The following is a 19,844-nucleotide window of genomic DNA, read 5'->3' on the forward strand; positions in this document are numbered from 1 at the left end:
GCGTCAAACAATCTAGATTAGACGCGTTCAACTTCAATTCTAACCTACCATACCTACCCTCCTACATGTATGTAACCTAGGTACTTATCTAAATCACATCAAGACTGAGACTTGCCAATAAAACGTTGCGAAAGAGATATAAAAATTTCGACTACTCGCTTAGCGAGCAAACTATACAAAAATCTATACAAAAATCTTCTCAAGATGCCCGATCCACCAAAAGGGAAGAAGCAACAATCCCTCACCAGCTTCTTCACCCCAAAGACCGTTAATGGCCTAGTTTCCTCTCTCCAGAAATCCCAATCCCACGCTGAAGAACCCGAAATACCCAACAAAACCCTCGAAAGCTTACGAAAGCGACCGTTGGAAGAAGATATAGACAATGGAAATCATACACCACCACTGAAGAAAAGATCAAAGGCGCTTGGTGTAGAGAATAAGGACGAGGATGATGATGATTTGGAAAGTCCACATCATAGCTCTCCCACCTTGGCCCTGAAAAGACCGGGTACACGCACGGAACGCTACCTCTATAACGGGTCAGCTTCCCGCGAAAATGCACCTGAAGGCGGGGACGAAGATGACGAAGATGCTATCCAGAAGCGCAAGAGGCAAGAGCTGCATCGCAAGTTTGTACAAAAGCTAGGCCGGCCGGATAGCATGCTTAGAAATCGAGCCGGGCGCGTAGATGATGATGCTCATGCTGCAGAAGAGGATGCAGAAGACGGCGAAGAGGAAGAACCACCACCCCAATCCACAAAGGGCAAAAAGAGGGGTTCCAAGACGGGAAAGCTTACACCAATGGAGATTCAGTACTTGGACATCAAGAGAAAGCACATGGATACGGTGTTGATTGTCGAAGTCGGCTACAAGTTCAAATTCTTTGGTGAGGATGCCCGTGTCGCTGCCAAGGAGCTTAGCATAGTTTGCATCCCCGGCAAGTTTAGGTATGATGAGCACCCGTCCGAAGCCCATCTCGACAGGTTCGCCTCTGCCAGTATCCCCGTGCACCGACTACCCGTACATGCCAAGCGGCTAGTAGCGGCCGGCCATAAGGTTGGGGTTGTTCGTCAAGTCGAGACGGCAGCATTGAAGAAGGTCGGGGACAACCGCAACGCTCCTTTTACGAGGAAACTCACAAACGTCTACACAAAAGGCACCTATGTCGACGAGATTGGGGAGCTAGACCAAGGGGGTAGCTCGGGTGCTCCCTCGGGTGGATACCTGCTTTGTATTACAGAGACAAACGCCAAAGGCTGGGGCACCGACGAGAAAGTCGATGTTGGCATTATCGCGGTCCAGCCTGCCACGGGCGATATTATATACGACAGCTTCGAGGACAGTTTCATGAGAAATGAAATCGAGACCAGGTTGCTACACATCTCGCCTTGCGAGTTTTTGATCGTCGGCGACTTATCCAAAACTACGGACAAGCTCATCCAACATCTGTCTGGCAGCTCTACCAATGTATTCGGAGACAGAAGCAGAGTAGAGAGGATTCCAAAATCCAAAACTGTTGTCGCTGAGGCTTACTCGCACGTTGCTCAATTTTATTCTGCCAAATTGAAAGAGGCATCTGATGGTAACAATGAACAAGCCAGTTCTCTGTTAGACAAGGTTCTAAAGTTGCCGGAACCGGTTACGATATGCCTGTCTTCTATGATAAATCACCTAACAGAGTACGGCCTCGAACATATATTCGACTTGACCAAGTATTTCCAGTCTTTTAGTGCTCGTCAACATATGTTGATCAATGGCACAACTCTGGAGAGTTTGGAAGTATATCGAAATTCAACCGATCATAGCGAGAAGGGCAGTCTCTTCTGGGCCCTTGATAAGACGCTTACTCGTTTCGGTCAGAGACTGCTGCGTAAGTGGATCGGCCGCCCCCTATTAGACAAGGATCGTCTGGAGGAGCGGGTGGCCGCCGTCGAAGAGTTACTTGAGAATGCTTCGACCGCCAAAGTTGACCAAATCGAGCACTTACTAAAAACCATCAAGACGGACCTCGAGAGAAGTCTGATCCGTATATATTACGGGAAGTGCACACGTCCGGAGCTCCTGGCTGTTCTTCAGACCATGCAAAGGATTACCATGGAATTTGGACGCGTGAAATCAACGACGGACACGGGCTTCAAATCCGCAGCCATTAGCACTGCTATCTCCTCGTTACCCCTTGTACTACCCACTGTATTATCATATCTCGACCGCATCAACGCCGATGCAGCACGCAAGGATGACAAGTATTCTTTCTTCCGGGAGACCGAAGAGACGGAGGCTATCACAGAGCACAAGCTGGGCATTGCGTTCGTGGAGCAAGAGCTCGACGCCCACCGCAAGGATGCTGCGGCGACTCTCGGCAAGAAGTCTCCCATCCCCTATGCCACCGTCGCCGGAATCGAGTACCTCGTCGAGGTACCCAATGCCGACCTGCGCCGTGTCCCTGCCTCCTGGATCAAGATAAGCGGCACCAAAAAGCTCTCGCGCTTCCACACCCCCGAGGTCGTCCGCCTCATCTCCGAGCGCGACCAGCACAAGGAAGCCCTCTCCGCTGCCTGCGACGCCGCATTCGCGTCCCTCCTCCATGACATTGCCGCAGACTACCAGCCCCTGCGCGACGCCGTCTCCTCCCTCGCCACCTTAGACTGCCTCCTCTCCCTCTCCAAAATCGCCGCGCTCCCCGGTTACTCCAAGCCCACCTTCCTCCCATCCGACGCCCCGCCCACCATCTCCGTCACCGAGGGCCGCCACCCCATCGCCGAGCAGACCCTCGCGACCTCCTACATCCCCTTCAGCACGACCCTCACCTCCCCCACCCCCCTCGCCCACCTCATCACCGGCCCCAACATGGGCGGCAAGTCCTCCTTCGTCCGCGCCGTCGCCCTCCTCGTCCTCCTCGCGCAAGTCGGCTCCTTCGTCCCCGCCACCTCCCTCTCCCTCACCCTCGCCGACGCCATCCACACCCGCATGGGCGCCCGCGACAACCTCTTCGCCGGCGAGTCCACCTTCATGGTCGAGGTCTCCGAGACGTCCCGCATCCTCCGCTCCGCCACCCCCCGCTCCCTCGTCGTCCTCGACGAGCTCGGCCGCGGCACCAGCACCCACGACGGCGCCGCCATCGCCAGCGCCGTCCTCCAGCACGTCGTCCAGCACACCAAGTGCCTCACCCTCTTCATCACCCACTACCAGAACCTCGCCCGCGTCGCCGACGGCCTCGCCGGCCGCTGCAAGAACGTGCACATGCGGTTCACCGCCACCAAGCGAGGAGACGGGGGAAACAGCGATGCCGATAAAAATATGCGCGTTGATCACGCCGGCAAAGGCGATGGTGATGGTGACGGGGACGACGACGACGACGACGACGACGACGATCAGGACCAGGACATCACCTTCTTGTATGAGGTTGGCGAGGGTGTGGCCCACAGGTCCTATGGCTTAAATGTCGCGAGACTAGCTCGTGTTCCGCGAAAAGTGCTAGAGGTGGCGGCAAAGAAGTCCAGGGAACTTGAGGAGGAGATCAAAATACGGAGACTGAATGGGGCCACAAGGCTTCTTGCCGATGTATTACAAAATGGACCTGATCAATTAGATCACCTTGTATCAAGTATTGAGCAGCTGTAGGGCTATTATATATGTAATGGGTTTTTTTACTATACGTACTAGGTATTCACTTTAAAGGAGACACTGAATTTATTGACGGAATGTGCTGCAATTTGCGTAATAAGTAGAACGCATGAACGCCGTATTGGCTTAGTAATAGCTAAGAACTGATATATAGCCCATGTTGATTTTGTCATCAACTCCCAATAAAAACGTCCCAGACCCTGAACCTGATATGACCGCTACTCCTCAAGCATTGCCAGAGTACTTTGCATCGTATCAAACCCAGCCAAGAAGCTAATTTTATGACCTGTACCAGCACAAGTCGAGAAACCCGGATATAAATATTTAAGCCTATAGCGTAAGTAATCGCTTTCTTCAAATGTACCCCGTCGACGAAAGCATGTCGAAAAACCCATGATATGTAAATGGTATGATGGTCCCGGTAAGTTATTGGTGCTCAAAGGAGACCATCGGTGGTTGTGGTGGACGTAAATGAAAGTTGATCATGAATCGCAGAGAAGAGTCTCAACCCTTCTGTCAACCACTCACGATAATAGTGAACCCCGCAAATTGGGTGAAACAGATGGCGGAGTGTGTATAAGAAATTGAAGGAAAAGTCCGCAAAACATCATTTGCTGAACTGTTCTTGTGAGGAATTCGAAAATTCTCTTCCGAGTGCAAAGGGTACGACCTCGTATAAGACGGCGTCCGACCAAGTATTCGTGGTATAATACGTCGTATTCTGGGCAGAGATGTAATCGCGCACTTCCCGGTCCTATTTATTTATGCATTCAATGGAATTGAACATTAGCTGTTTCAACATCAAAAGTCGTTGTCATTGGCATGGTTTGATGGGAAGTTAGCATTTTGGTGAGGCAGCTGCAACGAGTTGAATACATCGTGGCTATTGATCGGCTGAAAGCCGGCCGCGGTTGGCTTCATACCCTCATTATATGAGGTGTACAAGCGAAGGCCAAGGTCGTCTCGAGGCTGGACATAGAGAGGGTTATAGTTCTCACTATGAAGAGTCTCGGTCGAATTTAGATATGGATTGGACGACGAGGTTGTCGGTTTGAGGGACATATTGTCGTTCTCCTTCCCACCGAACTGTGACGGGGATCGTTTGATACCGGGGCTCGGCGACGCAAAAGAGAGGTTTGGGTTGCCGGGCCTCAGGGCGAGGGCAGGTAAACGATCGTGTCTGTCATCGAACGTAAGATTATACTTCCATCCAGAATACAGGTCCCATGACTCACTGCCGTCTTCGTCTTCCGCGAGGACTGAGGGCAGCATCTGTTGTTCATTATCAACCGGAATGTTTCCGGTAAAGAGTCGGGGCAATTGCCAACCTGGTTCATTATCTGTGCCCATGCTGTCATGGAACAGGCCAGTATTCCCACCAAACCCGTGGTTATGAAGAGGTAGCTGCGCCTGTGACATTGAACCTTGGATGATGGTTGGTCGATTGTCTCTACCTTGATCATTCAAGGCTCGGCTTCTGGTTTCAAAGGCCTCTCTGGAAATTTGCGAAGATGCTGGCTCATCCTGGGCCGCTGTTCTGATGACACGCGTGGTACTGTTCTTCCGGGTGTTTGATGAATTGGGTCCCTGAGATGCTCGACGCTTGCGTTTCTTGTCTTTTTCCTGTTCCTCCTCTTCATCCTACATCATGGTGAGTAAGCCTATCCTCAACCAGCTCCTCCTCTTATTTACTTACATCGCTTCCATCAGTGGATGCATCGTCATAGACGTCTCTAGTTCGCAGAAGTTCAAAGTCGAAGTTGTATACTTCCTCTTGGGTGGTTATCATTGCAGAATTAACTTCGAGTTTCTGGAGAACCGCGGGGTCTTTCTTCTGGTTTCTCTTGCGTCGTTGTGCCTCTTCGGCAGCATCAAAAAGGCCCATTCCAGGAAAGCGTGTGCCTTTTAGAGCCGGCACGGCTGTGTCCTCGTTGATCTCGGTGGACTCCGTCATATTAGACGGGAAAGAGCTTCCGGTCTCTGATGATGAGTATTTGGGAGAACCAGGTTCGTCTCCCGGCTGCTCAAAGTCTGATTGGGGTACCATACCTTGAAGATGGGCGCTGTGAGGCATTAGTGTGCTAAATGAGTTAGCCCAAGAATGAATTGGGGAACCATCATTGTAACCAATTCCGAAATTCATGGTTTCCTCCGGTTCGAACTTGGATTGTTCAACTTGGTTGGTTCTGCGGGCGCGACTGCGAGTGCTCTGTGAAATACAATTAAATTGATATCTAATTGTGTGGTGGGAATAACTCACAGTGCCGCTACGGCCGCCACGACTACCACGGCCACCACGATTACCACGAGATGTGACTCGACCGATGGGTGTCTCTCTTGCGGGTTGGCTACGTCGTCGAGATCGATCACCTTTCTCGCCTCTTGCCTCTCTACGTTGCCATACTAGTCGATCGATGTGGTAAGTGGAATTCCACAATTCGAACTTACGAGACCGTTGAGCGCTTTCTTCGTCGGTCATACCCGCGATACGTAGCTCAAAGACTTGCGATAAGTGACTCTTTGAGCCCACATGGGTAAGGAGGTGGGAGAGGTCTGAGAAGCGTGGTTCATCCGTACACGCAAAACAGACGAGAGGGATCTGTGATGGGTCTGTTGAGCGTGTCAAAGAGAGAGAATTGTCTATCACTTGAGTGCTGTGAACATTCATATCATGGCTTCCGTGAATATGGGCCGGAGCCATCTGCGAATAGTTCGCCATTTCTGTGAGGAATATTGTTAGTAAATCGGATGTATAATCGAGGACGAAGATTGGATACGAAAGCTGGGCTTGTTTGCGATATTCCACTCCAGTAGCCAAAACAAATGTTGGATAGAGGAAATCATATCCTGAGCAACAGAAGATTCTCTTCTTCCGAGTCTTGATGATGGCATGATAGTGATGGTATAAACAAACGAGGATCAATGAACTCTGTTTGCATTTTCGGATGGAAAGAGAAGACTTTACAAAATGGGGATCCCGAGATACCTTCGATGGCAACCTTCAACTGCCTAGGGCCAATGACAACTAGTTCAGATTCTGGTAATAATGGCTCAAGTCGTTACCGGAAGCTGTACAAGTCCTTGAGCGTAATCTCCAGGAAGTCTATTATCACGGAAGTCGGAATTCGTAAGGTAAGGTGACCCTTTTCTTGAATATGGGCAAATCCGATTGGAAAGGCGACTGTATACAAAGATAAAATTAGTATAAACTCATATGAGCAGTTGCCTATGTCCGTACCTATGAATATCACTCAGGGCTGCACGTTTTGGGCCGTGATAAATCCCTTTACCGTTATGCGATATTCAAAAATCAGTGCCTTGTCTCTGGGATCATGGCTATGAAATTGCGATCTCTGGCTGGAATATCGAAGACTTGGCTGTTGGATAGATGCTGGCGAGTCCAGATTTGACAGTTCCTGGGTACCTGTGAAACTTCGGGTTAGAGATCACCGGCCGATTAGAAATAACGATACAACATCCGCATAGGCTCGGCTTCGGGAAAGAAATTTTGAAAAGAGGAAGAAGAGGAGACTAGCATCAGCAGCCAAGTCAAGGATGTCAGGGGTTTCTCATATATACCAACTCCAATTCATTCAGAGAGGGTCCCAGAGAGTACAGAACAACATGATGCATAGTTTGGCTTCGTGGGTTTGTGAAGTTGATTGAGGGTATGGATGAGGCGAATGTCTGGTGGAAATTCCATGGCGACCAATGATAGAAAGCATGGTTCCAAGAAAGAAATAGTTCGAAGTAGGAGAGAAGGAAAAACAATTTGGCAGTATTGTTATGCCAAGAGTAAGGAGTAGTGAATATGTACTGAAAGGTGTTCCGGAGAGGATACCAGGGGGGGATGGTGACGACAATGACATTACTGCTGCTAATGAGACTTGAAATTTTCAACGATGAGAAGCCATTGATATAATATTTGAAACTGGAACGTTGGAAACCAACATGGTGATAATGAATTGCAACGTACCTTACGCTATGGGCTAGGTTGGCGTTGTGGATTCTTTATTCTTTCCGTCGAAGGCGGAAGAAGGCGTTGGGCCCAGAAGTGCTCCAGAAACTTGAGAGATGGGGTGATTGGAAGTTTTACTTATCCATCTGATTTGTTATAAGTTTGGTAGCGGGTGGTGTATCCGGTAGAAGAAGGTGAAGGTGAAGGTGATTGTTAAGGTGAAGGGGTGGGATTGAAATAAGTGACATGAAAGGATATCGGATGATGGAACAGGGTTATGTGGAAAGAGGGAGAATTGTAAATGCAATTTAAAAAGGATAAGAAAAGGCAGGCACAATTGGTTTGATAGCGCTACATTTTGCTACATTTTGCTACATTTTGTTACAAGCTACTCTACATACAGGCCACAAGGTTCGAGGACGGCTCGTTACTGCCTTCAAATTATTCATTTCGAGGCATCGCCAGCTGATGTCGAGGAAAGTGTTCCCCGGATTGGCAGATCTACAATGATACTCTAAGCTCGAATAGGAAAAGAGAGCAGGTACCTAGGTATGGGGGAAGTCGCGCTAACAGATCTAAGTGGGCTCTGACAGACGTCACTAGAACGCTAAGCCCTATATAGATTACAGATATTGAAAAGATGGGAAAGTGCATTGGTTCAGGGGAGGCGCTAACTATAGACATCGGACGGTTGCATACCTAGGGTACCTGGTAAAGTACACACTGGGCAGTCTACAGTGATCCCGCCAGCTGACAGTCATGCATGGTCATCCGAGCAGTAGATAATCACCTGGCAGTCATATACTGGATGTTTAGATAGGTGCATTGGTAGGTCGATATTTTTAAGGCATATATGTATTATGATACAGGGAGGGATTTCAAGTGAAGAAGTGCTATAAGTAGGGTGTGCAGAATCACCACCATAGTACTAATCATTTCCAATTCCTCAACTACATATATTCTACTAGGCACCTAAGGTAGGTGTATTATAAGCCTCGTAACAAAATTCCCTTCATATACATCCTCCATAGAATGACAATACATGTCTACAGAGGTCCTGGGAGTAGGCAGGAAACTGGATGTATCGAAATGTAAGTGCACTCATGTCTCTCCGTATAAAGCCATGCTAGCACTGTGTCTTGCTCCCCCCTTTTAAAAATCTTTTACCCCACCATAATTCCCACCATAATTGACTCAACCGCACAACCCCTTGAAAAAAAAAAGTCGACTACGCAAGACTCGAATCGAAAATATGAAAAATGGTTTACGACGCATTTCATTCATGATATTTCAACTTTGAACTACGTAGATTACATATCGCAAGATAAAAGGCCTGTTATCCCTATTACTAAAGAGCCATTCATATTTTGGTACCCTAGCATATTCTTCCAGCTATGCCTCCTCCCCGCCCCTCCAAAAAAGGATTCGATTAACAGGTAAAGGTACCATTCTGTCTAGGTCCTCTCTCGTCTACTTAAGAAGCTCACCTCCGCGATATCTCCTATTTTATTATTGAACCGAAGGTTGCCAGAGCATTCATCATTTTTTCCAAAACAAATTGTAACCTATGGCTTACATGTACCAACAAAACTACCATGTCCTTCCAAAGAGCCCCTTGCCCATTCGAATTTGGGCGCGCGACGACGACAATGATGACGATCCTCGATTCATGCTTCAAGGTCAGTGTTAGAGCTTGGAAGATACGGACGTCGCACGGGGATGACTATTTGTGTAAGATTCGGCAGAGGAAGAACCTCATCTCATATAGACCACCCTTTACGGCCTGTAGGCACTCATGATGTCGGACGTTCCGCTTCCACTAGCCTTATCACAGCCTAGTTCCCGAGGGTATTCCCCTATCCCAGACTCGCCTAGCCTAGCTGGCTATGGATCGTTCTAGGCATGTATTTTTGGCATAACAGCCGCACGACACTTCATCGATAGACATCGCACTAACATTCCAAGGGCAAATGGCAGTTGACATGCAGACTATGTGGGTGGGTATGCTACTGGTTGGAAAACGTGCACATGCAGTACCTACCTTAGATGAACACTCCCCGCTACTAGGTAGTAAACTTACAGATGCGCGGCTGAATCTTAGTCCACATCAGGTATCTGATATTGTTAGTACCAGTAATTCGAGTTGCTAGAAGGCGCTCCTAGAATACTCGAATATTAATCTTCAACCCATGGATACAAAGAATACTAGAACGGATACAGAAATGACCAGTGCTACACTAGCATGTTTTTCAGGTGGTATGGAGTTAATAGGCTATCCAAGTTAACTATTTCATGGCTAGGTATTCAGCAGAGGAACAATGATTTACATAAAGTACATAGATGCCTGTGCACGCGAGCGAGCGTGTCCAAGGAATGGCAAATTTGAGCAGCAAAAGTTCCCGAGGTAGTGAGACGCATTGTCTGTCGCATAGAACCAAAAAGAACCGTATGTATCTCTAAGGCTCAAAGGGACCCCTCGCTCTCTGTCCTGTGAGCAATTCTGCTTCGCCATCCTCCTTCACGAGATAGATATCTTCATGTCTAACACCAAATCTTCCCTCGAGATAGATACCAGGCTCATTGGTAAATGTCATGCCAGGCTGAAGGAGGATTCCGGTGTTCCACTTGTTCAAGTACGGGGATTCGTGTGCTATTACAGCGGTTAGCATCGTCCCAAACGGTGTCAGGAGGAAAATGGAGTTTTTCGCAGTTAAGCTAACCTTTAATTCCAATGCCGTGTCCCAAACGGTGGGTGAAGGCATCCCCATATCCTGCATCTGAGATTACTTTTCGAGCAGCAATATCAACGCCCGCGGCCGTCTTGTTAGGCTTGAAAGCCGCTGCCGCCGCGGTCTGTGCTTCCAGCACTATGTCCCAGACCTTTAGCTTTTCAGCATGGAGACCCGCATCTCGCGTGGTGGATTCCTCTCCCTCTTGCGTCAAGGGTCTTCCAATTCCAACAAGATTTGCCAAGGTTTTCCAGATCGTACGTTTCGCGCTTTTCGGTGGATCAATGAAAAAGCTCCTGCATATATCGGAACTGTAACCAAGATAATGGGCTCCTACATCGATAACAATCATGCTATCGTGAGTTACCTTTTTCCAGCCTGTGACGAACCCACCGTGGGGTAAAGCCCCGTGTTCTTCGAACAAGACGATATTGAAGAAAAGATCAAATCCAATGGATAAAAGTGCGTTGTTCAGTATGGTGGTGACATCATTCTCCGTCAGGCCAGGCACCAGGCATGGTCGCATTGCCCTTACCGCTACGACGGTGCCAGTATTTACAGCGCGAAGCAGTTCGACCTCTGCAGGGCTCTTCTGCTGTCGTACAAGTTCGACATCGGCATTGAGTCCAACCGTCTGGAAGCCAGCGGAGTCAAGCCCCCGGACAATATAGTCGCGCATCTCTTCATCCACCATAAGCTTTGGTACAGGTCCATCCTTTTTTCCAAACAAACGCGAGTCCATGAGGGTTTCGTATGGGTTCCAGTGCTCCTCCCAAATCACGATGTCGAGATCCTTTTCTCTAGATGGAATACCTAGCATACGCACACGGCCTTCCTCAAAATGGGGTGATAGGAACGCTGTCTTAGCAGTGACCTCTCCAGATGTCTCTACTTGAGGTAGAATCAACATAAGAAAAGGGCGCTCTTCTGGCTCCCATGGCTCCCAATCTACTTGGGAGATATTGCCATAGTACCTGAAGAACTAATTAGTCATGGTCCATCAACTTAACCCACGGTTGCTGGAATAATGGTGCATAAACTGCTCACTGAAATGTGTAACCCGGTTCGATCACGAAAGCATCAACGCCAGACTTGGCGAGTGCTTGAGCTAAGCGGTCCCGCCGCGTAAGAAACTCATCTGCCTCAATAGGTTTGGCTGAATCAAGGAATGAAAGGTCTGCATGAAGATTTTCGATGGCACATTTTTGTACAGAGTGCGCATCAGAACTGTGGCGACATTGGAAGTGCGGCAGATGAAACCAAGCAGTGACGCTGAGCAATAGTAAGAAAATCAAGGGTAAACGAAACCGACGTCGGCACCTCCGACGAGTTGGTGTTGGTGCTGTTGGTGTTGTTGGTGGTGGCGTTGTTGAGTTTTGAGGCTCATGATTAGCCTTTCCTTTCTCGATTATCTCCATGGTGCAGATTTTGGTGTTTGAGTGCAGACTGTTACAACTTTCAAAGTTGTAACTTTTTGAAAGTTGTAACTTACAAGTATAACATTCACAGTTGTACATGTAACTAACTTTGAAGTAGAAAAAGAACTAAAAAGAACATTGAAAAACATCAAAATCACTTTACCCCAAAAAGTATCAATCTCGTCTCCGCATTCCCAACCACAACCCCTAATCTATAGCGCCGACTGTACCCCGGCCATCGCCCCACCCACTTTCATATATCTCCAATGTTCTAACTTAGGTACCTAGAATGCCCTATCAATCCCCAATCAATCCCCAATCAAGCCTAGAAACCCCTACTAGCATATCAAGGAATATCCAGCAGTCGGCCCTAGATGTTCCGATTACAGGTATAAAACCGCGCCGTCATGAATCCATCCCCGTCCAAGCACTGTTACATTTTCCGAAAAGCGTAAGGCCCCGGTGCTTCATCCTGTTTCCGTCCGTTGCCGTATGGAGCTGTTGATAAGATCACCGGGGCATCCCAACTTAGTCGTACGCTGGGCCGCGGTCATGATAAGAATATATTCGGCTCCGACGAGATATTATTATATCTACTACCTACATTAATATAAGTTATGTAACCTTAGATCGATAGAATGCTTCTTTGCTTCTCGCTTCTCATCATTCTGTCATAAATCAATGACCAACCAATGCGATGGCAGCCGTTGAAGAAATCAGGCCTTCGGCCGTGGAAACGGCAACAGATCCAACGCCAAAAGACCAGAGCGCCATGGAACTAAAGGACGTCAAGTCTGTCGGCGCGACCGCTAACACCCACGACGTCGAGGATGGCGAGATTTTGCCGAGCGAGGAAAAGACTTACTACAGCAAAGTTTCGGTTTGGCTCATGGTCCTCTTCTCTGGACTGGCAATTGGGTCCGATGGCTAGTAAGATGCCCTCCAACCGACCCCCTTACCCAACAAGCAGCATGACTTAATCAAGAAAACTAACACACAACCCACCAGCAACGCCGCCGTAATCGGCAACGTCGAGCTCCTCCTCGCGATCCTCTACCCGGAGGCCCTGACCAAGTCCATCTACCAGCGCCTCTCGAACGCCTTCCTGATCGGCATGATCATCGGGATGCTCTTCTTCGGCGTCGTCGTCGACCAGCTCGGACGCAAGACCGGCGCCGTCGCCACCACCGCCCTCCTCGTCCTCGGCATCATCCTCTCCACCGCCGCCAACGGCGAGACCCCCACCGGCATGTTCTGGATGCTCATCATCGCGCGCGGCATCGCCGGCGTCGGCGCCGGCGGCGAGTACCCCGTCTCCGGCGCGGGCGCGGCCGAGGCCACCGACGAGAGCGACAAGTACCGCAAGCGGCGCGGGTTCATGTTCGCGATGCTGGCCGACCTGTCGAGCAGCCTGGGGTACGTGTGGGGCGGTCTCGTGCCGCTTCTCCTACTCCTGTGCGTCGGCAGCAGCGAGTCCAAGTTCAGCATCGTGTGGCGCACGTCGTTCGCGCTCGGCATGGTGCCGCCGCTGGTGATCTTCTGGTTCCGGCTGCGCATGGCCGTGTCGACCGCGTACCGCAAGTCCGCCATGCGCAAGCAGCGCACGCCGTACTGGCTCGCCTTGAAACGCTACTGGCGCCCGCTCATCGGCTGCGGCGCCACCTGGTTCCTGTACAACTGGATCAGCATCCCCTTCGGCATCTTCAGCTCCACCATCATCACGCGCGTCAACGTCGGCGACAGCCTCGTCAAGAATCTCGGCTGGGGCGTCGTCATCAACTGCTTCTACATCCCCGGCCCGTTCCTCGGAGGCTACCTCTCCGACAAGATCGGAAGACGGCAGACGATGGCGCTGGGCTTCGGGTTGCAGGCCCTCCTCGGCTTCGTTCTCGGTGGTGCGGCGGAGCCGATTCAGAAGATATTCCCGTTGTTTGTGGTTCTGTACGGCATTTTCTTGACCCTCGGAGAGGTTGGCCCTGGTAGCACGGTCGTACTGACGGCATCGGAATGTTTCCCGACGTCCATCAGAGGACAGATGATGGGGTTTGTCTCGGCCTGGTCGAAAGCAGGCGCAGCCATCGGAACACAGGTAAGACCCTTCCCTCCCTCTCAGCTCAGCCCCTCCTCTCTCAGCAAATTGAGCTGTCAGTGCTAACTACTAGTCATCTCACAGGTTTTCACAGCGATTTTAAACAGTTACACGGACGATCCGTCCAAGGGGAACCAGGTCGCCTTCCTGATCGGATCCGGCTTCGCGGTCCTCGGCGCTCTGATTGCTCTCTTTGTCATTCCCGACGTGTCCCGGCGACTCAACGAGGACGACGAGGCGTGGAAGATTTACTTGACGGAGAATGGCTGGGATGCGACTTGGGGTGATACCGAGACCAAGGATCCGGCTGGTGTTGTGCGCACTCAGGCAATCTCATAAAGTAGTACCCAATCGGCAGATCTTGGTCACTTTCTAGAAAAGCTACTTAGGGTATAATAGAACCTTTAGCTAGCACTTGCATCATAATTCACTACCATATTCAGACTTATTTGCTTACCTAGTAACTAGTTAACGCATTATCCCATCGTCCTATCGTGAATTAGTTCAGGCGTATACTCGTTTATGTCGTAATTACACTTCCGCATTATCGATCCGATATTAATTCATGCATTTGCACATATGCCTGCTATTGCCTAGTATTTGCCCCTATTTCTCCCATTTCACTACATACTGTACTTCATCAATTTGAAACATACCGCTGCACCTTTTATCATGAAGCGGAACGTATTCCGTTGAAGCTTAGATGTCGGTGTAAGCACTGGGTAGTGTGAATAGCAGCAATTAATATATCTTCCAATGCGGCTTTGCTGAAACGCTCATGCCAAGGCAGATACAAGATCTTGCAGGCAACTCTATTCTCTTAATTCAGCAGGTACGTACATATATCCATAGCTAGGTACTTACTATATTTACCTAGGTGGATATTAAAGCCATAACATATGAAGATGACAACGTACTATTACCTATGCTCATCTCCATCGGTATGTATGTATGGTAGGCATAAGTCAAAGTAGCTCTATGATCTACCAGCATTTGCAGGTCTTGGTGCCAACTCTTACCTTCGCCACTCATCATCTTCTACGTATGTTCAAACATGCCTAGGTTAATGTGGTAGCACGGCGTAGAAGAGGAGTATATATGTATGTAGGAACTCGCTGGGTTGCTAAATGCCCTTTCCGATTTTACCCCGATCAAGGGACTTGACACGCATGTAGGAACCATCTTTCAGCCATTCAAAGGTTACTATATTGCATTTGAATCCCGGAGCTTGGTAAATTTTGATTCGGCCTCAAAGTTGGTATACAGGTGTTCGTCTTGGTATGCATAGGAGGCTTGTAGCATTATCTACCAAAGTACCTGGGTGGTTGATGAAGAGCACATACGGGGATGTGTTGTTTGTTGTAAGTGGTGTACATCTAAAAATAACTGTAGACAAACAACCTATTGAGAATTCGGAATTGTCGAAAGGCTCCGAGTCAATCTATTAGTATAGACAGTTAAAAATCGATGCTCAGTATCTGACAAATAAAATGTAGCTATATCTAATCCGATTACAGCTTCATACACAGATGCATTTAGGAACAAGGTGCGGGGCAGATGCGTCTAGCCCTAGCGTTTTCTTATTTAACGAAAACGAAAAGAAGATCACAAACCCCAGAGTATATGTATGGCGTATAGCGTATAGCGTATGATACTTATCTGAAGTGACGATACCGAATCATCCCCATCCAATTGGGAGGATGAATTGAAGCGCAGATCTTGGGGAGCTGGGCAATAGATAATGCAGGGGGGCTTGCGCAAGCAGCTAGCCAACCAGAGCCGTCGACCCCGCCGTAAACGGGAACGCCTTGCCCTAGATATACGCCGCTGGTCGCCATTCGCACGTGTGTTATGGGAATCCGTAAGTCATTCTGCTGTTATCTCCTGACCGGAGGTAAATGGATAATCTGCGGAGAAGACGATCATGGCCGAACTCGCTATACAGCTGTTACTCGGAGATTCTCGGTGTTGTTGATCATGTAGGTAGGTAGGTATGTATTGTACAGTATACACTAGGTAAGATAGGCACCTATATAAGCCTGCGGTGCCCTCTCCAAGGTTGGGGATGTGGACTAAAGGTTAGACACCTACATAGCATCACCCAAAGAGTCTTTATTTTTCGAGAAAGTAATGGGATCAATCGTCAGCAAAGTCAAAACAAAGATGTCATCAACCACTACAGAACCGGTACCTTTGACGTACTATGCCAAAGCGCAATCCGTCAAGCCACCGTTGATTGCGAATGAGAACGCATTCCTCGGGGATGTTTCTTCGTCGTAAGTTCCTATAAGCCTTTCCAGCGGATGTATAGGCATCTGAATAATATATATCTTGCGCATTGCTGACTGTCTGGTAGTGACAAACTCGACCCGGCGAAGCCCATCTCAGCGGGGTTCTATCGTCTGGAGAAGGGAACTCCGCTCGTGTACGCGTATCACTACCACGAGAGTAAGCTCATCCCGCTTTAATAAAACTCCCCAACCAATAGAACCAGATCAGCTAATAATTATTGGTGGTGCAGTGAAAATCATCATCGAGGGCAGCTTTGACATTAGCGACGAAGCAGGAAACAAGGTGCACGCAGTTCCTGGAGACGTACTCTACTTCCCCAAGGGTTCCAAGATCACATTTACCACGGAAGACTATGGGCTTGGCTTCTATTGTGGACAGCGGGAGAGGGACACGGCATAGAATAGTCATAAGGGGGAGAATAATAATAAAAGATACCACTTGCTTCAACTGCTCTTGATGGCTACTAACTCCATGTGATGTTGTTAAAGGTTAGCAGAATAGGCATTGAAAAGTGTCCAGATCAGATCCAAGATCTCGAGCTATGTGAAGATAGACTTGAGATCGAGAGGAAGTGGTCTGGGATCCATCTACTCTTGCCTTGTATCCTATCTATCATTTTAGATGAGGTAGTAGGTTATTAGATTGCAAGAGACAATGTATGTGGTGGCTTGGCTCGCTTACGCGTAAGGATCAACCTTGGCAATGGTGATACTGTACTTGCTTGTCTGATAATACCTGACGTATAGAGCGCCTGCTGAAGGTCACGGCTTAGAGGGAGTAGCTGTCCATGAAATGAAAGGGCCATTATCCGGTTGCCGAAATAGAGGATCAATGCACTTTCTACCAACTCAACCCCTTTTGCCGAAGACGCGATCTGTGGTGTACTTCGGTAGACAATACACAGGATCAATAGCTTCCATGCCAGGGTAGTTCAGCATGCTCAAGCCTGTGAGGCCAAACAACGTGTGCCAGACGTCAACCATGTCGCCAGGTCGGTCTGACAAGCCACCATGTTCAGTGTCCTGACAACTTAGTGTAAACTTGATGAGTTCCTCCCGATCAATCCAATGTGATCGTCCGATCATTTCGAGGCTGCTCAGTACCCACCAGTTATAACATACGTCTTCCTTCTTCTCCGGTCTCCCGTTTAAACCGCCGCAGGCAACCTGCCTCTCACTCAGCCACCCCGCGAGCTTATCGACGTCAATCAAGTCTTTGCGATTAGCAATAGACAGGGCAGCCAAGCACGTGAAGATCTGACCGGAATGGGACTCGGCTCCAGGGCAGATACCATACCCGCCATCGGAATTAGCACATGATGCAATGAAATCAACAGCCTTGTTGACGTCGACGAGATGCATTAGGCCCAAGAGGGAGAGAGCATTTAGAGCTCCGTATAGAAACCTGGTGTCTTCCTCTCCCCATTCATCACCAGCAAATGTACCTGTTTCTAGATTCTGAAGGTTTGCCATGTCTGAAGCAATAATTAGTCCCCATCCAAACAAGCCATCGAGGAAGTGAGTGAGGGTAGGACAATGGTTCTGCTGACTCACATTTGCCCACTTGAGCCTTGCCATCACCCTTACCCCGTTTCTCCAACTCGTCCAGGGCATCAACCAAAGCAAGGATCTGTATGGCGCTGACAGTGTAGAGCATGTGCGCGTCATGGCCGGGCGCAGCCCCAAAACCACCATTTTCGTGCTGGCACGAGAGAACAAAATCTATGGTCTCATTTCGAGGCAGGGCATCGGGATGCCGGAGTAAATGGAGTGCAGTTAACCCCCAATACAATCCGTTTAGGCGAAGATGTTCGGTCAGCCAGTAATTATATTCGTCCTTCCTCGTATCTAAGCTTTGGATGTACTTGACGTGTGCTGCGGTCGCAAGTTGGAGCTCGTCTGGTAGCTTTTGGACCTCCGACATTCTTAATAGGAAAGGATTCAGGATGAAAAAAAGAGGAAGAGGGTAGGAATAGGAAATGGTGTGGTAGAGGAATATGTATTAAGGTTTGAATAGTATGTATAGTATAGTACTTAAATGCATATTAATACTTAGGGGCCATGAAGAACATTGAACATTGAAGGCACGTTGGGCAATATATGTACAGATAGGTAGCTTCCAAGTCAGCAATGGCAGCCGAGTTACAATGATCAATTATATCTACGCGTGTGGGGTAGTCATGTGGGACCTTACCGCCTGGCAGAATTAATAAGTTGTTGTCCAGCTTTATTAAACATTATTAAACATTAAACCATCACTTTAGTCCACATTGCTATTTTTAATTCCTTTCCCTCAATTCTCTTCCTCAGTTTGGAGCAAGTGTCATACCGGCTTTTTAGTTGAAATTCTAAGAGTGTGACATAGTGACTTAACCTTTGATTAACGTTTTCTATCACGTCCTCTCCCTACAGGTAGCCTTAAACCAACCTCGGCGATGCGAACCCCCTCTGCTTGATCACGTTGTATTCTTGAGGTTGACTCGGGAAGTAAAGACGATTAAACATGCCTCGTACATGACAGGGTTGTACATGTTTCCAAGCTGTCTTCTCCTACCAAAGACGACAGAACGTATACAAGGAGAATCTGGATCTTGAGCTTGAGCTTGACATGCAACTTTAGATTGGAGCAAGATCCAGAAATGATGTCCGACATTGGTTTGTCTAGGATTCGTCAACGTGGGGGAAACTTAGCCATGTGGTATCCATTTATACCAGTAATTTCTGCGTGGTTCGAGTTCTGCTGTGCGATTTTATGATGATTAGGTATTATATTTACTATGTCAGGGTTAGCACGGCTTCGATCCATGGGAAGGAATGTTGAAGTAGGTAGCTAATGATAGTAGACATATATATTGATACTCACATTCAGATTGGTAGCTTAATCTCGGACGCTCGGCTTATCTACTGACAATACCACGTATAATGCAGAGTATAGAGTTCCGTTTAGTGCTGCCCACAGAATGAAGACTTATACATGTCCTAACTTATCTAGTAATTGATATTTATGGAACCTGAAGCTTGTAGCCTTAGTTGACAGGTATGTAACCAGACCTAGGGCACTGGCTGGTTCCATAATCAAGCAACAATGATGTAAAAATTATAGTTATGACTGTAACAACATCGACATGAAAACACCCGGCCGATAAGCCATCTATATAGAATATAGAATGCTTTAACTCCGGCACTAGAGTACCTAAAGAGAAGAATAGCTGAGGGGAAAGCGGGAAAGGTGGATATAACAGACGTGCGTGGCAGCCTGTTTCAGATTCAAAGTTCAAGGTTATTTATTACGCGCTTTTGGGTGGAGCTAATGCATCTACATACCACATGCACATATGTAGGTAGGTATAATAGGTATAATACTACATACATATGTCACTATAGCACGTATGTAGTGTAGTATGCATGTGCACATCAATTGATACATATGTAGTCGATAGTCGATAATTACTAACCTTGGCTATACCATACATATATATAGGATTAGTAGAGTATGGAAGCTGTGCGGGTGTTGAATGCTTTATAAATGATTGGTGATGCCAATAATTGGAAGTTTTACCATAATTATAGGTTTTACTTTTATAGACTCTAAAGAATTTGTGACACCGCTAGGACGACTCGGGTATTCATAAAACTCCCTACCTAGTAGCCTGCCCAGTGCCCAGGATAGATACCTAGGGTAGGTCACTAAAAGATCCAGATAGTTCCCGCTTTCCTTACCGACCAAAGGGAATG

General features: G+C 48.2%; 6 protein-coding genes across 6 annotated transcripts; 3 read left to right on the plus strand and 3 right to left on the minus strand.

Annotated features, from left to right (window-relative positions):
• Positions 1–36: 36 nt before the first annotated feature.
• GGS25DRAFT_15607 (muts domain V-domain-containing protein) lies at positions 37–3,732 on the plus strand. Its single transcript, XM_049256459.1, has one exon. The coding sequence runs from the start codon at positions 205–207 to the stop codon at positions 3,619–3,621; it is 3,417 nt and encodes a 1,138-aa protein (XP_049121113.1). The 5' UTR covers positions 37–204; the 3' UTR covers positions 3,622–3,732.
• Positions 3,733–4,222: 490 nt separating this feature from the next.
• GGS25DRAFT_15578 (uncharacterized protein) lies at positions 4,223–6,781 on the minus strand. Its single transcript, XM_049256452.1, has 6 exons — positions 6,611–6,781; positions 5,885–6,345; positions 5,321–5,833; positions 4,953–5,265; positions 4,860–4,896; positions 4,223–4,804 (listed from the first exon to the last, which is right to left on the minus strand). Exons 2-6 carry the CDS (start codon positions 6,341–6,343, stop codon positions 4,426–4,428), a joined length of 1,701 nt encoding a protein of 566 aa, XP_049121114.1. The 5' UTR covers positions 6,344–6,345; positions 6,611–6,781; the 3' UTR covers positions 4,223–4,425.
• Positions 6,782–9,826: 3,045 nt separating this feature from the next.
• GGS25DRAFT_468870 (peptidase M24, structural domain-containing protein) lies at positions 9,827–11,847 on the minus strand. The gene is made up of 3 exons (XM_049259100.1): positions 11,359–11,847; positions 10,303–11,285; positions 9,827–10,232 (listed from the first exon to the last, which is right to left on the minus strand). Exons 1-3 carry the CDS (start codon positions 11,826–11,828, stop codon positions 10,039–10,041), a joined length of 1,647 nt encoding a protein of 548 aa, XP_049121115.1. The 5' UTR covers positions 11,829–11,847; the 3' UTR covers positions 9,827–10,038.
• GGS25DRAFT_468871 (metabolite transport protein) lies at positions 11,848–14,262 on the plus strand. The gene is made up of 3 exons (XM_049259101.1): positions 11,848–12,659; positions 12,738–13,818; positions 13,903–14,262. The coding sequence occupies exons 1-3, from the start codon at positions 12,427–12,429 to the stop codon at positions 14,155–14,157; spliced, it is 1,569 nt and encodes a 522-aa protein (XP_049121116.1). The 5' UTR covers positions 11,848–12,426; the 3' UTR covers positions 14,158–14,262.
• A 1,488-nt stretch (positions 14,263–15,750) lies between these two features.
• GGS25DRAFT_15870 (putative ethanolamine utilization protein) lies at positions 15,751–16,734 on the plus strand. The gene is made up of 4 exons (XM_049256472.1): positions 15,751–15,809; positions 15,914–16,094; positions 16,175–16,266; positions 16,340–16,734. The coding sequence occupies exons 2-4, from the start codon at positions 15,949–15,951 to the stop codon at positions 16,507–16,509; spliced, it is 408 nt and encodes a 135-aa protein (XP_049121117.1). The 5' UTR covers positions 15,751–15,809; positions 15,914–15,948; the 3' UTR covers positions 16,510–16,734.
• Positions 16,735–16,958: 224 nt separating this feature from the next.
• On the minus strand, positions 16,959–18,033 carry GGS25DRAFT_516643 (geranylgerany transferase type II beta subunit; the record flags this gene model as incomplete). The annotated part of the gene is made up of 2 exons (XM_049263237.1): positions 16,959–17,584; positions 17,664–18,033. The coding sequence occupies 2 exons, from the start codon at positions 18,031–18,033 to the stop codon at positions 16,959–16,961; spliced, it is 996 nt and encodes a 331-aa protein (XP_049121118.1).
• Positions 18,034–19,844: the final 1,811 nt, after the last annotated feature.

The sequence above is a fragment of the Hypoxylon fragiforme genome, assembly GCF_022984875.1.
Source record: "Hypoxylon fragiforme strain CBS 206.31 chromosome Unknown GGS25scaffold_1, whole genome shotgun sequence".
Lineage (NCBI taxonomy): Eukaryota > Fungi > Ascomycota > Sordariomycetes > Xylariales > Hypoxylaceae > Hypoxylon > Hypoxylon fragiforme.